The following is a 16,542-nucleotide window of genomic DNA, read 5'->3' on the forward strand; positions in this document are numbered from 1 at the left end:
CAGGGGCAGGGTACGGGGGCAGGGGGTAGGAGTAAGGGAGCAAGTGCAGGGGGAAGGGGGCAGGGGACAGGAGGCGGGGGCAGGGAGTAGGAAACAGGGAACAAGTGCAGGGGGAAGGGGACAGGGGACACGAGGCAGGGGCAGCGTACGGGGACCATTTAACACTGATCAGAAACACATAACTGCAAGAAAATCACAAAAGTGAGACTTTATCTGATAAATGAACAGGCCCCTTGCTCCAATTGGTTGAAGCCTCTTCCTTGTTTCCTTGTTTCACTTTATCACCATCTCCGCCTTCCTGCTCATCCTTGTGGTTAGCTCATCTCCCTCTTATTGCCAAGTCCCACAAATGGAAAAAAAACATGTTCCTCCCGGATTTCCCAATGAAGTTAAGAATAACTGCCCTACATTTATCATTCTGCGTCTTCATTTCACTACAAACAGTAACATCCTTGATGACATGCTGGATTTTATTGGCGGGGTTGGGGGTTGGGGTTGAGTTTTGTGGTTGGCCAGGGGTTTCAGTGACCCAGGTTAACACCCCAGAACACCCTGGGATTTTAGGGTGGGACTCTACAAACGGGGGGCAGTAACGGGTCCAAATCAGGGGCTGAAATCACAGGGCCCCAGAGTTTAGGCCCAAAATTTGAAGACACTGCGGGATGTAGGAAGCTGGGCAAGCTCAGAGGGAGCAGACAGACGGCAGAGATTTGTAGGGGGTATCGCACTGGAGGAGACTGGAGAGACAAGGGGGATGCTCAAATACGAGGATGAAAATTACAAAAGTTGAGGCTACAACATTCTTCTGACACTTTTTGCGGGTTCCTCAGTATCAAACAAGGTACAGAACAGATTCCCTCGGAAAGATACTCTGTGCTGCTGACTGTGCAGGGAGTGAGTGGGAAAACACAGGACAATTGAGCATTATTTTACAACAAAGAGTTAAATCGGGGGACCCACGTGAATCAGAGCTTGAAACATTTTATGGAAAAGGCTAGGCCTTTTATAATTTCCTGGGAAGTCGCTCCATCATCACATTTGGTCACAGATACTATCAGTGCGTGCGAGAATGGAATTCTCTCCCGACAAATGTGGAAATGACAAAGGCAACGTTTTCTCACATTTGAAAGAACCATTGTCTGAATGCCGATGGTTAAGATTGTACAGTGACAATGGACTCCTTAGCTAAAAGAATCTCCATTTGTGTTTAACTCCAGGAGTGAGTAAATTGAAGCATTCCTTTGCCAGCCCCTTCATTCTGAAGGTATTGGGGAATGTGGGCTCCCTGTGCTTCCACTTGCCCAGACCACTTGCTTTCGACCCCCAGCCCCCTCTATAATGGACTGGGGTGTGGGAGGTGCTGCTGTGATACAATGGCCAGAGTTGTATCTGTTAACATTACAATGAAGCCACCCGTATTCCGAGAGGGGACCAACCACTGATTCCAAAGAATGGCTCCTTTCCTGATGTGGAACTAGGAATTCCGTGACCTCCCCCTGCCCCAGACCCTGCTTTCCCTTCGCCAGCTACACACAAAGTCCAGATAGACAGGCGGCAATGGAACCACAGAGGACTGTGAAACCAAAGCAGGTTAATGGTCAGATTATATCTGTGGTTCTCTCGGCACCCTATTGTGTCACAAAGCTAGCATCTTTTTTCTCAAAGCTGTTCCTTGGCTCAGGGAGACTCTGTCCTTGATTTGTTTCAGAGGGGTAATAAACCGGCTCGGGCTCTGATCAGTCTGGTTTGGTACCGAGAGGCCTTTTGTTTATATGTAAACAGATGAGACTTCGGGCCAAAGTGGCCATGCTTTAGAAGTGGCCTGTATAATGAAAGGGGAGTGGTCAGCTCTCTAGCTGAGCTGAGCAGTTTTTAGTTCAGTGTTGAACTGGTGAGGAGTTCCACGGGAAGCTGTGTGGAAACTCTCTCGCTCTCTCTCTCTCTGCCCTTCAATTTCAACCTGTGAGCACGCGTTCCATTTATACTGGGTTTTAAAGGGAGTTTCCTAATTGGGACTGTTGTGTATATTCGGAACAGCAGCATTAAGTCTAATTTGGATAGACTGAGTTCTGCAGGGGTTCATTATTCTGTTCTTTGTGTTTCATTATGTAATTTTGTGAATACATTTTTGTCTGTCTTAAAATCTCGTGGTCAACCTAGCTAGCTTACTCCAGGTATTTTTCACTGTACACTTACTGAAACACATTGCAAAGTTAGGTCTAGGGCTGCCTGCATAAGAATGTTTTGAGTGGTCTGGCTTAGTCCATCACAATTACTCCAGCCAATGGGAATGAGGAGGAGAAGGAGCGTTAATGTGGAGCACTGATGGCTCCATGTCTCACAAACACCAACCTCCCCCCACAACCATCAATTCATTCCAGAGGGTAGAATATTGCAGGAGAGCCAGCGCCGGGACGGGGGCTTGGGGGGGGTGGGGGGTGGGGGGAGTACAGTTCAGTCCACTCTCTGGTATTAAGGCATGGATGAAGGTTGTCACAGCTACCAAGGAAGGGAGACTGGCAAGGTCATAGAGTTGGAAATGGGCATCTCTGTGACGCTGAGGAGGACCAATCTTCAGAAATTCATCAACACCAAAGAAACAGTTTGTTATTGTTGTGGACCAAAGAACTAAACCCTGGACTTCAGGGGGTTACATTAGGGGGAGAGATTATACAAATGAGGCCTGTTTACTCTAGAATTTAGAAAGTTAAGGGGTGATCTGATCAAAATCCTCAAAATATTAACAGGAAAAGTCAGGATTGAATAAGATAAACACTGGGTGGGGTTTCTATAGAGAACTAGGGGCATAGCCTGAGGGCCAGACTCCCCAGGAGAGACGTTAGGAAGCTCACACGAAGGGTGATAAAGGTTTGGAACTCTCTTCCACAAATGGCACTGGATGCTGGGTCAGTTGTCAATTTTAAATCTGAGAGAGATACATTCTGTTAAGCAAAGGTGTCAAGGGATATGAGAACCAGTCAAGGGGCTGAATGGCCTACTCCAATTTCTATGTTCCTAACTGAAGAAAAGGAATACAATTTTTAAAAAAATCGTTTCAAGGAATGTGGGAATTGCTACTAGCCTGTGTTGCCTCTTGATGAGCCCCGTTAAATGAATGTGTCATTTGGCCATGTCAGAGGGCAAATAAGAGTGAGCAACATTGGCATGGGACTGGAGTCACATGTAGGCCAGAACAGGTAGGGCCTGCAGATTTCACAACAACCAATGACAGTTTCTCGGTCACCATGATTCTATGATTGGAGATGCCAGTGTTAGACTAGGATGTGATTTTATATTGTAGATTTATTGAATTTAAATTCTACCAGTTGGCTTGGGAGGATATGAATCAACGTTCGCAGAGCATTAATCTGGGTCTGTGGATTATGGTGACTTGAGCACTTCATGGTCATCACACACAGAAAACAATAGAATTGAATGGAGGAGAGAGAGACCTAATTCCCAACACTCCAATAGAGTCTCCATCTGCAGCTGAGCAACCTCATTTTCAGCTTTGCAAGTATGTTTTTGCTTTATTCTGCTGTGCTGGTGAGAAAGATGCTGTGTACAGTCTTTGCTTCCCTTGGAGTCATGTCTGTTCTGATCTTGGGAGAGGGAATCTGGCTGCTGTGCCCAGTTCCAAGCTGGCACAGCTGATTGGCAAACTACACAACAGGTTACCCAGGAGGTGCACAGGAACCTGCCAGGTCACACAGAGTCACTGGTGCCAATGGAGCTGGTCACTGCACCAACAGGCAAATTGTTGACTACAGCAATATTGTTCACTTTAGTTCAGTTCCTGTGTGTGTGTGCGCGCGTGTGTGAGTGTGTGATGCACATGTGTGTGTGTGTGTGTATGTGTGGTGTGTGTGTTTGCGCTAAGGTGTGTACTGTCACTGCAATAATAATTACCCACAGCCACATCCTGAAACACTTATCTCTTTGCAGCAAGAATCTTGAGATGAAGGAGGAAGATAAAGAACAGAAACCAGGCCAAGGTCTCCCGTACTGTATACACTTCAGATAAAGCGTCATAGAGAGCTACAGCACAAAAAAAGCCCTTCGGCGCCTGTCAGAAATTAGTCCCCTCACTATTCCAATCTCATTTGGCAGCACTTAGCCCATAGCCCTGTACACCTTGACATCACAAGTGCACATCTCAATGCTTCTTCAATGTGATGGGGGTTCCTGCCTCTCCCACCCTCACAGGCAGTGGGTTCCAGATTCCCGCCCCGGGTGAGAAAGGCTTTCCTCACATCCCCACAAAGCCTCCAATCCCTTCCTTTCAATTTCTGTGCCCCACCACCAGGGGCACTGATCCCTCCACCAAGGGGAAAAGTTCCTTCCTGTCAACCCTGTCTATCCCCCTTATCATTTTATCAATCTCAATCATGCCCCCTCTCAATCCCCGCCAGCTCTAAGGAAACCAGTCAGTCCAATCCCTCTTCATCACTGGAACTCTCCAGCCCAGGCAACATCCTGGTAAATCTCGCTCTGCACTCTCTCCAGGGCTATCATACCCCTCCTGTAATGTGGATTCCAGAACTGAACATAATACTCTAGCTGTGGTCTAACCAACACTTTATACAGTTCCAATATAACCTCTCTGCTTTTCAACTCTCTGCCTTAGCTAATAAAGGTAAGGGTCCCATATGAATTCTTAACTGCTTTACCTCGTTGCCTTGCTACCTTAAGGGACTGGAGGACATGTACACCAAGGTCTCTCTGATTCTCAGTGCTCCCCAGGGACCTCGTGTACATCAAGTGAAAGCTCATCAATCTGAACTGCTGTTTCTCTCCCAATGGACATTCCTGGACATGCTGAAGTTCTCCAGCAATTGCTGTAGTCCCCATTTTTATGACCCAGGACATGTTTCCTTTCTACTGCCACTCTCTGATTGGTGAGAACAAATTGACATTTACCCAGAGTGATGACGTGGCCAATTAGAGAGGTTTTGGACCGTATCTGAATTAGTTGTGCAAACAATTTTAGCCAGGATTCATTCATAATGGGAAGAATAAATGATTTATTATAAAAACACTTAACTAAACTTGCAAAGACGATCAACAACAAAAAAACTAGTTTAAACCGTGCAGAGGAAGATATGACTTATATTCTAAGATCCAAAATTTAACATGAGGCAAATATGGGTAACAGACTTAATGATAGTAGAAAGTGAGGACTGCAAATGCTGGAGATTAGAGTCAAGAGTGTGGCGCTGGAAAAGCTGATGAAGGGCTTTTGCCTGAAACGTCGATTCTCCTGCTCCTCGGATGCTGCCTGACCTGCTGTGCTTTTCCATCACCACACTCTCAACAGACTAATAATAGTCGAACATCCCACAGAATATAATTAACAGCAAATAACAGACTCCCTGGATTTCTCTGCAAAACCCAAAGACATTTGTGTCTCTGTGATTCACCAAATCTCATTAAATCTTCACAAGGGATCACAACCCGGAACTTTCCATGATCTGGCCTTAACCATTCGACCAAAGCCACTCCATCAGAGACTAGCTCCAAGACTGCTCATGGTCTGCTGGTCCACTTTCTGTCCTGCATTCCCCTGGATTACTGGAAACTACACTCCAGCACTTACTGACAAGCTCCAGCTTTTCAACAATTGTAAGCCATTATTGCTCTAAACTCGCTCAGTTGCATGTAGCAAATCCTAAGAATTCTCTGCTGCTTAAATATTACCTTTTTCACAGAATGCTGGTTTGCAGCACAAGTTATATACTGTACAAGAGAAAGCAGGAATTGGCCATTACAGATTATTGGTCATTATTGCACTGCTGTCTGTGGGATGTTAAAACTCGCTCTGCATTTCTGGGAAGTACTTCCAAAAGTGCTTCATTCTCTGTAAAGCAATGGAGGACATCCTGAAACAAATTTAGAGAATGCTGGAGAAACTCAGCAGATCTGGCAGAATCTGTGGAGAGAGGAGCAGAGTAAATGCTTCAAGTCTGATCTGACATTTCTTCAGAAGTGCTTTCTCTGTGTTTCTCTCTGATTTCCGGCATTCATATCATTTAGTTTGTGTTTGGGGACGTCTTGAGATTGTGGAAGTTGCTATACAAATGCAAATCCCTTGTTTTAGTGAGGAAAGTAAATGATCTGAGTGTCACATTCTCTGCTGGCCAGACACCTGCTGACAGTTAATTAATTCACAACTCACTGAGCAGATTTTACCCCCTCAGATTAGCACCGGGTAGCAGCAGATGCTAACTTTTTTTAAAAAAGAACATTTAAAAATAGATATTTATTTAAGCGTGTACTACTCATGCAAGGGTGAATCTCGTGTCATTGGGATACAGAGGCAGATCAAACAGTAAAAACCAAACCATACCTTCCATTGTTCTCAAGATCCAAAGAGAGTCATAGAATGATAACTGCACAGCTAGAGGCCATTTGGCTCATTGTGCCTGTACTGTGTTTGTAAGAGCTATTCAGACAATTATTTGCATCCTTTTGGAAAGCTGTGATTGAATTGACTTCCACACAATATCAGGTAGCACATCCGAATCACGCACATATAAGACACAGCCTTTTCTTAGAGTCATAGAAATGTACAGCATGGAAACAGACCCTTTGGTCCATGTCGATCAGATATCCCAGCCCAATCTAGTCCCGCCTGCCAATGGCCCATATCCCCCCAAACCCTTCCTATTCATATACCCATCCAGATGCCTCTTAAATGTTGCAATTGCTCCAGGGAAAACAGCCCCAGCCTGTTCAGCCTCTCCCTGTAGCTCAAATCCTCCAACCCTGGCAACATCCTTGTAAATCTTTTCTGAATTCTTTCAAGTTTCACAACATCCTTCTGATTGGATGGTTTCGTTTTCCCAATCACAGTTAACCTTTGCTCCCTCCCATCCAGTTTCTCCCTATTTGCTCGGTCCCATCTCCATTAAATCCTTTTCCCTGTCACTATGTCTCTTACGAGAACAGCCCCAGCTTTACTCTAATCTATCCTCGTTCCTGGAGAATCCTACACTGCCGAATCAGTCTTCACTGCACTCTGTCCAAAATCTTCATTTCCTTTCCCAAAAGCTGGCTGTTGTATTAGACAGTTAGCACCTGAAAGGGTTAACTGACAACATGAAAGAAGCTCTGTCCATTGGGATAGAAAAAAACACTCCTGGGAGGAGCTAACCAGTTTCTTTAGATTGTGTACCAGAATGTTCCAGAACCACTATTCTGTGCTGACTGTGAGGTCCCACAGAGGACATGACATATCCCAGAGATAATGCGACCAGGTCTTCAGTTTATCAAGGTTGACCCTCTCTTCCACTGAAGACTTAGACTAACTAAACAAGGATTGGTTGGTGCACGTCCACCCAGACAGTTCAGATGTGCCCGAGAACATGACGCTCAGATCATTTACTTCCCTCACCAAAACAAAAGAATTGCATTTGTATAGCACCTTTCACGATCTCAAGCTTTTCCCAAAGTACCGGATGCTGGAAATCAAACAGAAGCAGAGAGAAAGCTGTGCTGAAGGGCAGAGATTATAAGGTGCCCAGGACTGGGTGTAAGTTGATGCCATGCTGGTACAGATTCTCCAGAATGCCCTCAAATCTGTCCTCTACACTTGGTTGGCGGATCCAGTCACAAAGGGATTGGGAAAGTTAAGAGAAACTGTTTGCCCCATTGGAAGGGTTGGTTACCCAAGGAAAGTGATTGAAGATAAAAGGACCATTTGGAGGTGGGTGAAGGTGAGGCTTGTTTGAGGTAAGTTTAATTGAGCAGTGAGTTCCAATGATCTGGAACCAGCTGCATGGTGGGGCGGTGGGAGCACATTCACAAGGAGGGCTCCGGGGAGAAAGCAGGGGAGTGCTGAGCTCTTTAAAGGGATGGCACTGGCATATTGGGGCTGAATGATCTCCTGTGTTCGGTCAGTTTATGTGGTGGCTGGTACAAACTAAAGTTAGCTGTGACACACTGACGAAGAAATGAGGGAACAGTGCTCAGAGACACTCGCCAGATCACAACAGATCCACTCAATCTGCCCAACACTTTGTCAGGGTGAGGCACTTTGAGGTAAAATTCTGTTGATGAGAAATGGAAAGACCGTCCAATTCCTCCCCAATTAACTAAGCCCCATCTAATTTCAGCCTCATTTAAATCTTGCTTTAACCTTCTCTGCTGTAGGTGGTGCAAACCCAGTCTCTCCAGCCCCTGGTACCTCTGCAGCTACTTGAGGCCCTTTGCACTTTCCCGATAGAGCAACGCCCACGAATTAGAGATAAAGGTCCAGCCAACACCAAACTCTTGTTTTGGGGACAGTAAGGACCCAGTGCTTTATAAAGCTTTATCCCAACCTCATCAATCCCAGAACTCTCAGGATCTTCTTTGCAAATATTTTTATCAGACAGTCACCTGAGGCTGGAATCGAACCGGGGTCCCTGGTGCTGTGAGGCAGCAGTGCTAACCACCGAGCCACCAGGCCACCCAGCCACTGTGCCACCCCTACGGTGCAGAAACAGGACATTCGGCCCAACCAAGTCCCTGCTGGTGTTCTTGAGGTATCCTTCTTCGCTTTGTTATGGACTAGGCCAGACCACACAAATGTTTGCAACTAAGACCTTTCGTGACATGTGCCCACTCTCGGACCTTGTTATGAAATTGCAGCAGTTGGTTAACTTACTTGCTGAAGCTGTACAGGAGACGTTCAAAGACCAGCACCGGCCCCGTGCTGCTAAGGATGGTGAGTGGCTGTCCAGCGAAGAGACAGAAGACAGCTCCACTAATCGCTGTGCCCAGGAAACTCTCCAGCACACCCTGAGATAACACAAAAATCAGAATCAGAAACCTCCATCAGACATGTGGTCCTCAAATCCCCTTCGAAGGGGGTTTCTAATCTGACCGAAAGGCTGGGTCGGCAGCAGTGACCCCTGTTACATAGAATCATCGAATCCCTACAATGTGGAAACAACAAGTCCACACTGACCCTCTGAAAATTAACTCACCCAGATCCATTCCCCTATATTTACCTCCTGACTAATGCACCCACCTAGGTTGGGTGCATTAGTGTTTCCTGTACATTGTGGAAAGTTTACTATGGCCAATTCACCAAAGCTGCACATTTTTGGGACTGTGGGAGGAAACCAGAGCAAGCCCACACAGACACGGGGAGAATGTGCAAACTCCACACAGGCAGTCGCCTGAGGCTGGAATTGAACCCGGGTCCCTGGCACTATGAGGCAGCAGTGCTAACCACTGAGCCACCGTGCCACCCCAGCCACTGTGGCACCCCTACAGTGCAGAAACAGGCCATTCGGCCCAACCAAGTCCCTGCTGGTGTTCTTGAGGTATCCTTCCATTATTTCTTTGTTAAGGACTAGGCCAGATTACTCAAAACATTCTTGAGCAGGCAACCCAGGCCATAACTTTGCAATTCAATAAGTGTACAGGGAGAATTACCGGAAGTAAGCTAGCTCGGTTGACTACTAGGTTTTAAAACGGACAGAAATTTATATTCACAAAATTACACAATGAAACACAAAGAACAGAATAAAGAACCCCTACAGAACTCAGTCTATCCAAACTAGACTTAATTATGCTGTTCCGAATACAAACAACAGTCCCAATTAGCAGTAATACAAAGTGGAACAGATGCTTACAGGTTGAAGTTAGAAGGGCAGAAAGAGAGAGCGAGCTGAAAAGTGTTGCTGGAAAAGTGCAGCAGGTCAGGCAGCATCCAAGGAACAGGAGATCGACGTTTCGGGCATGAGCCCTTCTTCAGGAATGATTCCTGAAAAAGGGCTCATGCATGAAACGTCGATTCTCCTGCTCCTTGGATGCTGCCTGACCTGCTGCGCTTTTCCAGCAACACATTTTCAGCTCTGATCTCCAGCATCTGCAGTCCTCACTTTTTCCAGAAAGAGAGAGCGAGCCTGTTTCCACACAGCTCATTGTTGAACTCCTAACGAGTTCTGGACTGAACTCAACTGCTCAGCTAGAGAGCTGACCACTCCCCTTTCATTGTACAGGTCACTTCTAAAACATGACCACTTTGGACTGAAGCCTCACCTGGTTACATATAAACAAAAAGGCCTCTCAATATACTTTAATCTCTGTAACAACCCAGTCAAATCAACACCAGGAGATGTTTACGACCCCTCTGAAAAAAAACCAACGACGCAGTTTCCTTGAGAAAAGGAACAGCTTTTAAAAAAAGGGGCCAGCTTTGTGACACCTTATATTGACTAATGAGCCTCCCCAGTAACATCTCAACAGTATTCACTTCCCCACTCTGTTTGAGTTTGTTCCACACTATCCCCAGTCCCTCCCCAATGGTGTTACAGAGCAATTCCTTCAAAAGAAACGTTGAAATCTATTACAAGTGATTGGCCTGTCAGCAGCAAATAAAAAAAAGTGATAAGAAAAATACATTTGATAAACACCCCAAACTGGAGATATAAGCAAGTATCACAGTAAAATTCAATATTTATAGAGAAAGGGCAAGGCTGTGCTCATGCTCTGAAAGGGCTAACCACCCTTCTGCTGTTTCCACCATAAATCTGCAAACGTCTCCTTTTCATGTATTGATCCAAATCCACATGGAGAGCTCTGAACTGCTCCCAGGTCACAGCCACTCTCTGGTTTAGTAGTGTTTGTTCAGTTTGGCCTTTCCTGGCTCTTCCTTCCAAAATATATCGGTTCATGTTTCTTGCTGTGAAATTGAATCTGCCATCCACCTGTCCATTTTACCATTTTACCTCCTGAAGCCTGGCCATAAAACCATAAAATATCGGTGCAGAATTAGGCCATTCAACCCATCCAGTCTGCCCCACCATTCGTCCATGGCTGATATGTTTCTCATCCCCAATCTCCTGCTCTCTCCCTGTAACCCACTGTTCATGTTATACATCAACAGTCTGGGAGAAGGAATGGAGGGCGTTGTTATGAGGTTTGCAGGTGTCACAAACACGGGTGGAGGGACAGCTTTGCCGAGGGAGCACGGAGGCTGCAGATGGACTTGGGACAGGCTAGGAGTGTGGGCAAAGAAGTGGCAAATGGAATACAATGGGGGAAAAGTGTGAGGTTATGCACTTGCGTAAGAAGAATATAAGCGCAGACTATTTTGTAATTTGGGAAATACTTCAGAAATCAAAAGCACAAAGGGACTTAGGAGTCCTAGTTCAGGATTCTGTTAAGGTTAACATGTAAGCACAGAATGGCAGTTTGGAAGGCAAATGCAATGTTCGCATTAATTTCAAGAGGACTAGGATACTAGAGCAGGGATGTACTGCTGAGGCCTTATAGGGCTCTAATGAGACTGCATTTGGAGCATTGTGAGTAGTTTTGGGCCCCATATCTAAGGAAAGATGCGCTAGTGTTGGAAGGGATCCACAGGAGGTTTACAAGAATGATCCCAAGGATGAAGGGCTTGTCATAAAAGGAATGTTTAAGGACTCTTGGTCTATATTTGGGAATTTAGAAGGATGAGGTGGGATCTGATTGAAACTTACCCAATACTGAGAGGCCTGGAGAGGGTGGATGTGGAGAAGATATTCCCACCAGGAGGAGAGACTAGGACCTGAAGGCACCGCCTCAGAGTGAAGGGACAACCCTTTCGAACTGAGATGAGGAGGAATTTCTTCAGCCAGAGGTTGGGGAATCTGTGGGACTCATTGCCACAGGGGGCTGTGGAGGCCAAGTCACTGAGTGTCTTTAAGACAGAGATAGACAGGGGATCAAGGGTTACGGGGAGAAGGCAGGAGTTTGGGGATGAGAAACATATGACTGAATGGTGCAGCAGACTCAATGGGCCGAATGGCCTAATTCTGCTCCAATATCTTATTGTGTTATAGTCTATAGTCTAACCCTAGATCCTCTTACTGATCAAGAACCTATCGATCTCTGTCCCCTTCACTGTTTACTACATTTCCAAGCTTTGTGTGACCAGCAGACTCTGAGTGACTGCTTTTCTGGAAGGACAGTGCTCCTGATACTGGGAGAAACAATAGGACACTTTCCTCCAGTCTGTTTTCTAACTGTTCACCAGGCCGCTCTGCTTGCAGTGCCTGTGAGCTAAACTTACAAACACACTAGCCTTCCAATCCCCCAGCCTCCACATTGCTGACAAGTCTCTAATGAAGATAGATGGCTCACCTCTATGTTGGAACATTCTTTGCAAAGTCTGAATCAATTGTAGCAAAGGATCAAAGGGATTTTGGGAAACTGATAAATAAATTACTGTAGGTAGCGAGGCAGTTTGATAAGGCCACTGCTGAAGCAAAGCAAGCAACTGTGATGCTTTTCCAGACAATTACAACCGAAGAGGTGTTCTGTTAAACTTACATGACCTTCACTTGGAGAACTGAGAGTAATTCTGATCTCCAGGTTACAAAATATGCAGCAGAGAAGATCAGAAATGATTGACCACAGTGATACCCAAACTGCAAGAGGTACAGTCATCAAGAACAATTGAGCAGGGGGCTCTTTGGTCACGAAAAGAGAATACTGAGGAATGACCTGATGCAGCACGGAAGGGGTGATATAGAACAGCAACAGAGAAGGTGTTTCTACTTACTGGTGAGACTTGAACTAGGAATCAGAAATTCCCGCCTTGGGCAACTGTCTGTGTGGAGTTTGCACATTCTCCCCGTGTCTGTGTGGGTTTCCTCCGGGTGCTCCGGTTTCCTCCCACAGTCCAAAGATGTGCAGGTCAGGTAAATTGGCCAAGCTAAATTGCCTGTAGTGTTAGGTGGATTAGTCAGGGGTGAATATAGGGGGGGTAGGTTTCTTTTCAGAGGGTCGGTGTGGACTTGTTGGGCCGAAGGGCCTGTTTCCACACTGTAGGTAATCTAATCTAAAAAAAAATTAAGACGATCAGTCATAAATCCAACCGGGAATCCAGGAGAGTGGGGAGAGTTTGCCATTTTTGAGAAGATTTGTAGCTCAGGTTGAGGTTCTGGATGTAGGTTTGCTTGCTGAGCTGGGAGGTTCATTTTCAGACGTTTTGTCACCACACTGGGTAACATCGTCAGTGAGAGTCTCCAGTTTTCTATTTATGTGCCTTGGTCTGTTGTGGTGGTGATATCATTACTGGTTCTTTTTCTCAGAGGTTGGTAAATGGGGTCCAAATCAATTGTTTATTGATGGAGTTCCTGTTTGAATGCCAGGCCTCCAGGTATTCCTGTGTGTGTCTTTGTTTAGCGTGTCCTAGGATGGATATATTGTCTCAGTTGGACTGGTGTCCCTCTTTGTCTGTGTGTATGGACACTAGTGAGAATTGATCATGTCATTTTGTGGTTAGTTGGTGCTCATGTATCCTGGTGGTTGGTTTCCTGCCCCTCTGACCGATGTAGTGTTAGTTGCAGGCCTTGCAAGGTATTTTGTAAATGATGGTGTGTATATGGGGAGAGTATGGATTGTACTCCTACAGGGATTATCAGGGCAATTGGTACCGATGAATTTATGGAGAATCTAGATAAAGACAAGTGATTAATGGGAACAGTATGCTGATGGGGTGAGGTGAAGTGTGATTGGAGGAAAGAATAAGCCCCAGTTTAGAAGCATTGAGCCGAATGGCCCGATTCTGTAGCTGCAGGTGTGACAGGTTGAAGGATGATGGCAGTCAGCGCAATGTGTCCACATGAGGACAATGTGGAGTCAGAGACAGCAGATAGACAGCCAGAACCTACCTGCATGTTGTCAGTGGCATCCCCAAGGAGACCTCCAAAGGTGATGGCATTGGTCACAGTGCCCAGGTAGATAAACAGAACGGCAGAAAGTGACTGGATGCTCAGTGCGTCATAAAAATCACTGGCAAACCATGGGATCTTCCTTCTGATATCAGCCATAAAACCCCCAAACAATCTGAGGAACAGAAAACATGAAACTGAGAACATTTCATCAGAACATTCCGTCAGGGACAAAGCTGAGGGAGACCTCGAGTTCAACATTCCAGACCAGATCTCCGACCCCAACTCCACCCTCCTTCAGATCTCCTTTACAGAGGAACCTCGATTATCCGAATGACACAGGCAGGGAGTATTTTGTTCGGATAATCGAATGTTCGGAAAATCAAATGTTCAGATAATCAAATGCTGGATAACACAGTTAGCCAAGCGTCGGGACCTTGCAATCTTGTTCAGATAATCTGAAATTTGGATAAGTGAATACTGGATAATTGAGGTTCCTCTGTATTCAAAACGGGAGCTGGAGTAAATTATTTCAAACCGAGGTATCTGAGAGAATGCAGTGTATGAAACGTGCCAATGACACTGCCATGTTTAATTTTATTGTTTCAAATTAAAATCAAGTCATTCAAAATAAAGTATTGGGGAATGCAATGTTAGAGAATCAACAAAAGATCATTAGACCCAAGAGTAAGAGGAGGCCATTCAGACCCTCTTAATTGTTCCATCATTCAAGAAGATCATGGCTGATCTGGGTGTGGTCCCAACTTCACCTTCCTGCCGTCTCACTGTGCCCTCCCATTACCTTGGACTTCCTTCTCACGTAAAAACCTGTCTGACTCAACCCTGGATATATAATCGAGGACCGAGTGTCCACTGAGCTTTGGGGAAAAGAATTCCAAACACAAACGACCCTGTGAGAGAGAAATTCCTCCTCAGTCTCCGACAGAACCCTTACTTTTGAAACGGTCTCTGGTCTCATTCTAGATTTCCCTGTGAGAGGAAACATTCTCTCAGAGCATCTGCCCGAACAAGCCACCCCCTCAGGATTCTTCAATATAACGTACTTTGCCACAGCTGTCCCACAGAATCAAACAGGTTCATTCCTGCAGTGGGAAGATGTTGTGATGCTAATTCTGGCAACTATTTGGAACAGATGGAAGAGAAGCAGGAATATACCATACAGTCCTCTAACCAGCACCACCACTGAGACTTGTTCTGGCATCTGACTGGGTTCCCAGTTAGCAAGCTGGTATCTGACTGGGTTCTCTGTTAGACGAGATTAGATTCCCTACAGTGTGGAAACAGGCCCTTCGACCCAACAAGTCCACACCGCTCCTCCGAAGTGTAACCCACACAGACCCATTCCCCTCTGTCTAATACACCTAACACTATGGGGCAATTTAGCATGGCCAATCCACCCTAACCTGCACATCTTTCGACTGTGGGAGGAAACCGGAGCACCTGGAGGAAACCCACACAGACACGGGGAGAATGTGCAAGCTCCACACAGACAGTCACCCGAGGCTGGAATCGAACCCAGGTCCCTGGTGCTGTGAGGCTGCAGAGCTAACCACTGAGCCACCAAGCCACTTAACAGGCTGGTATCTGACTGTTCCCAGTTAGCAGGCTGGCATCTGACTGGGTTCCCAGTTGGCAGGCTGGTATCTGACTGGATTCCCAGTTGGCAGGCTGGTATCTGACTGTTCCCAGTTGGCAGGCTGGTATCTGATTGGGTTCTGACTCATTTGTGGCTAAGCTTCTGCCACAACGCTATTTTCCCATATTATCCCATATCCGTCATATCGGTCAATCTTGACACTGAATGACGCTAGGTGTTATGTATTACAGGTTAGGACGCTGTTATTGGTCAGGAGAAGGTGAGGACTGCAGATGCTGGCGATCAGAGTCAGAGAGTGTGGTGCTGGAAAAGCACAGCAGGTCAGGCAGCATCCGAAGAGCAGCCATTCCTGATGAAGAGCTTATGCTCAATACACCGACTCTCCTGTTCCTCGGTATCTGCTTGACCAGCTGTGCTTTTCCAGCACCACACTTTTCGACTGTGTTATTGGCCGTTTGTTTTGAGTGGGAGGGGAACACACTGACCTAGACCCTCTACAGGTGCCAGCCTTTCCTCTAGCATCTTTGAGATCCACCAGATCGACCAGGTACAGGAGCTCCAGGGCAGTGTTGCAGCAATAAAGGTTGGTCTAGTCAGCGATGGCCACAGCCCATATACAAACAGCTAAATAATCTCATCCTGCTGGACCTGCGATTCCTACCTTCCTGTTTTCTTCAGTTCGTCTGGGATTTCATGCCCGCCACCTCCTTGTCCCCCATCGTGAGGCATGTCTCCGTTCATCTGGATAGCTTCCCCTCCGGCAAACATGTTCTTCCTGTTAAAAAGGAAGGTGTTACACTGAAACATTGGCCTTCAAACTGCTGCACTTGGGTTTTGTTGGGTTTGCTGGATAGGTCAGAGCGGTTCATCATGGTGAAGACCTACGGCCTGGAATGTAAGGTCCATCCGCCCCCCCAGGGTGAGTTTGGGTTTATTTGACCAGGCTGGGACCCTCCTCTCCCCCTGCCTCAGTAAGACCATATAGGTGCAGGAGTAGGCCATTCTGCCCTTCGAGCCTGCACCACCATTCAATATGATCGTGGCTGATCATCCTCAATCAGTATCCTGTTTCTGCCTTATCTCCATAATCCTTGATTCCACTATCCTTGAGAGCTCTATCCAACTCTTTCTTAAATGAATCCAGAGACTGGTCTTCCACTGCCCTCTGGGGAAGGGCATTCCACACAGCCACCACTCTCTGGGTGAAGAAGTTTCTCCTGAGCTCTGTCCTAAATGGTCTACCCCGTATTTTTAAGCTGTGTCCTCTGGTTC

At 46.3% G+C, this 16,542-nt stretch overlaps 1 protein-coding gene across 4 annotated transcripts in view; it reads right to left on the reverse strand.

Moving 5' to 3' along the window:
- The window catches only part of LOC122539523 (electrogenic sodium bicarbonate cotransporter 1-like), a 178,796-nt gene that overhangs the window by 85,726 nt on the left and 76,528 nt on the right, over positions 1-16,542 (reverse strand). For all 4 annotated transcript variants that reach the window (XM_043674469.1, XM_043674471.1, XM_043674472.1 and 1 more), the window contains exons 10-12: positions 15,932-16,045; positions 13,653-13,827; positions 8,648-8,781 (exon numbers count right to left, since the gene is read on the reverse strand). In XM_043674469.1, coding sequence (XP_043530404.1) covers positions 8,648-8,781; positions 13,653-13,827; positions 15,932-16,045 — 423 coding nt within the window. The remainder of the gene's footprint in view (positions 1-8,647; positions 8,782-13,652; positions 13,828-15,931; positions 16,046-16,542) is intronic.

This window comes from Chiloscyllium plagiosum, chromosome 32, assembly GCF_004010195.1.
Source record: "Chiloscyllium plagiosum isolate BGI_BamShark_2017 chromosome 32, ASM401019v2, whole genome shotgun sequence".
NCBI classification, from domain to species: domain Eukaryota; kingdom Metazoa; phylum Chordata; class Chondrichthyes; order Orectolobiformes; family Hemiscylliidae; genus Chiloscyllium; species Chiloscyllium plagiosum.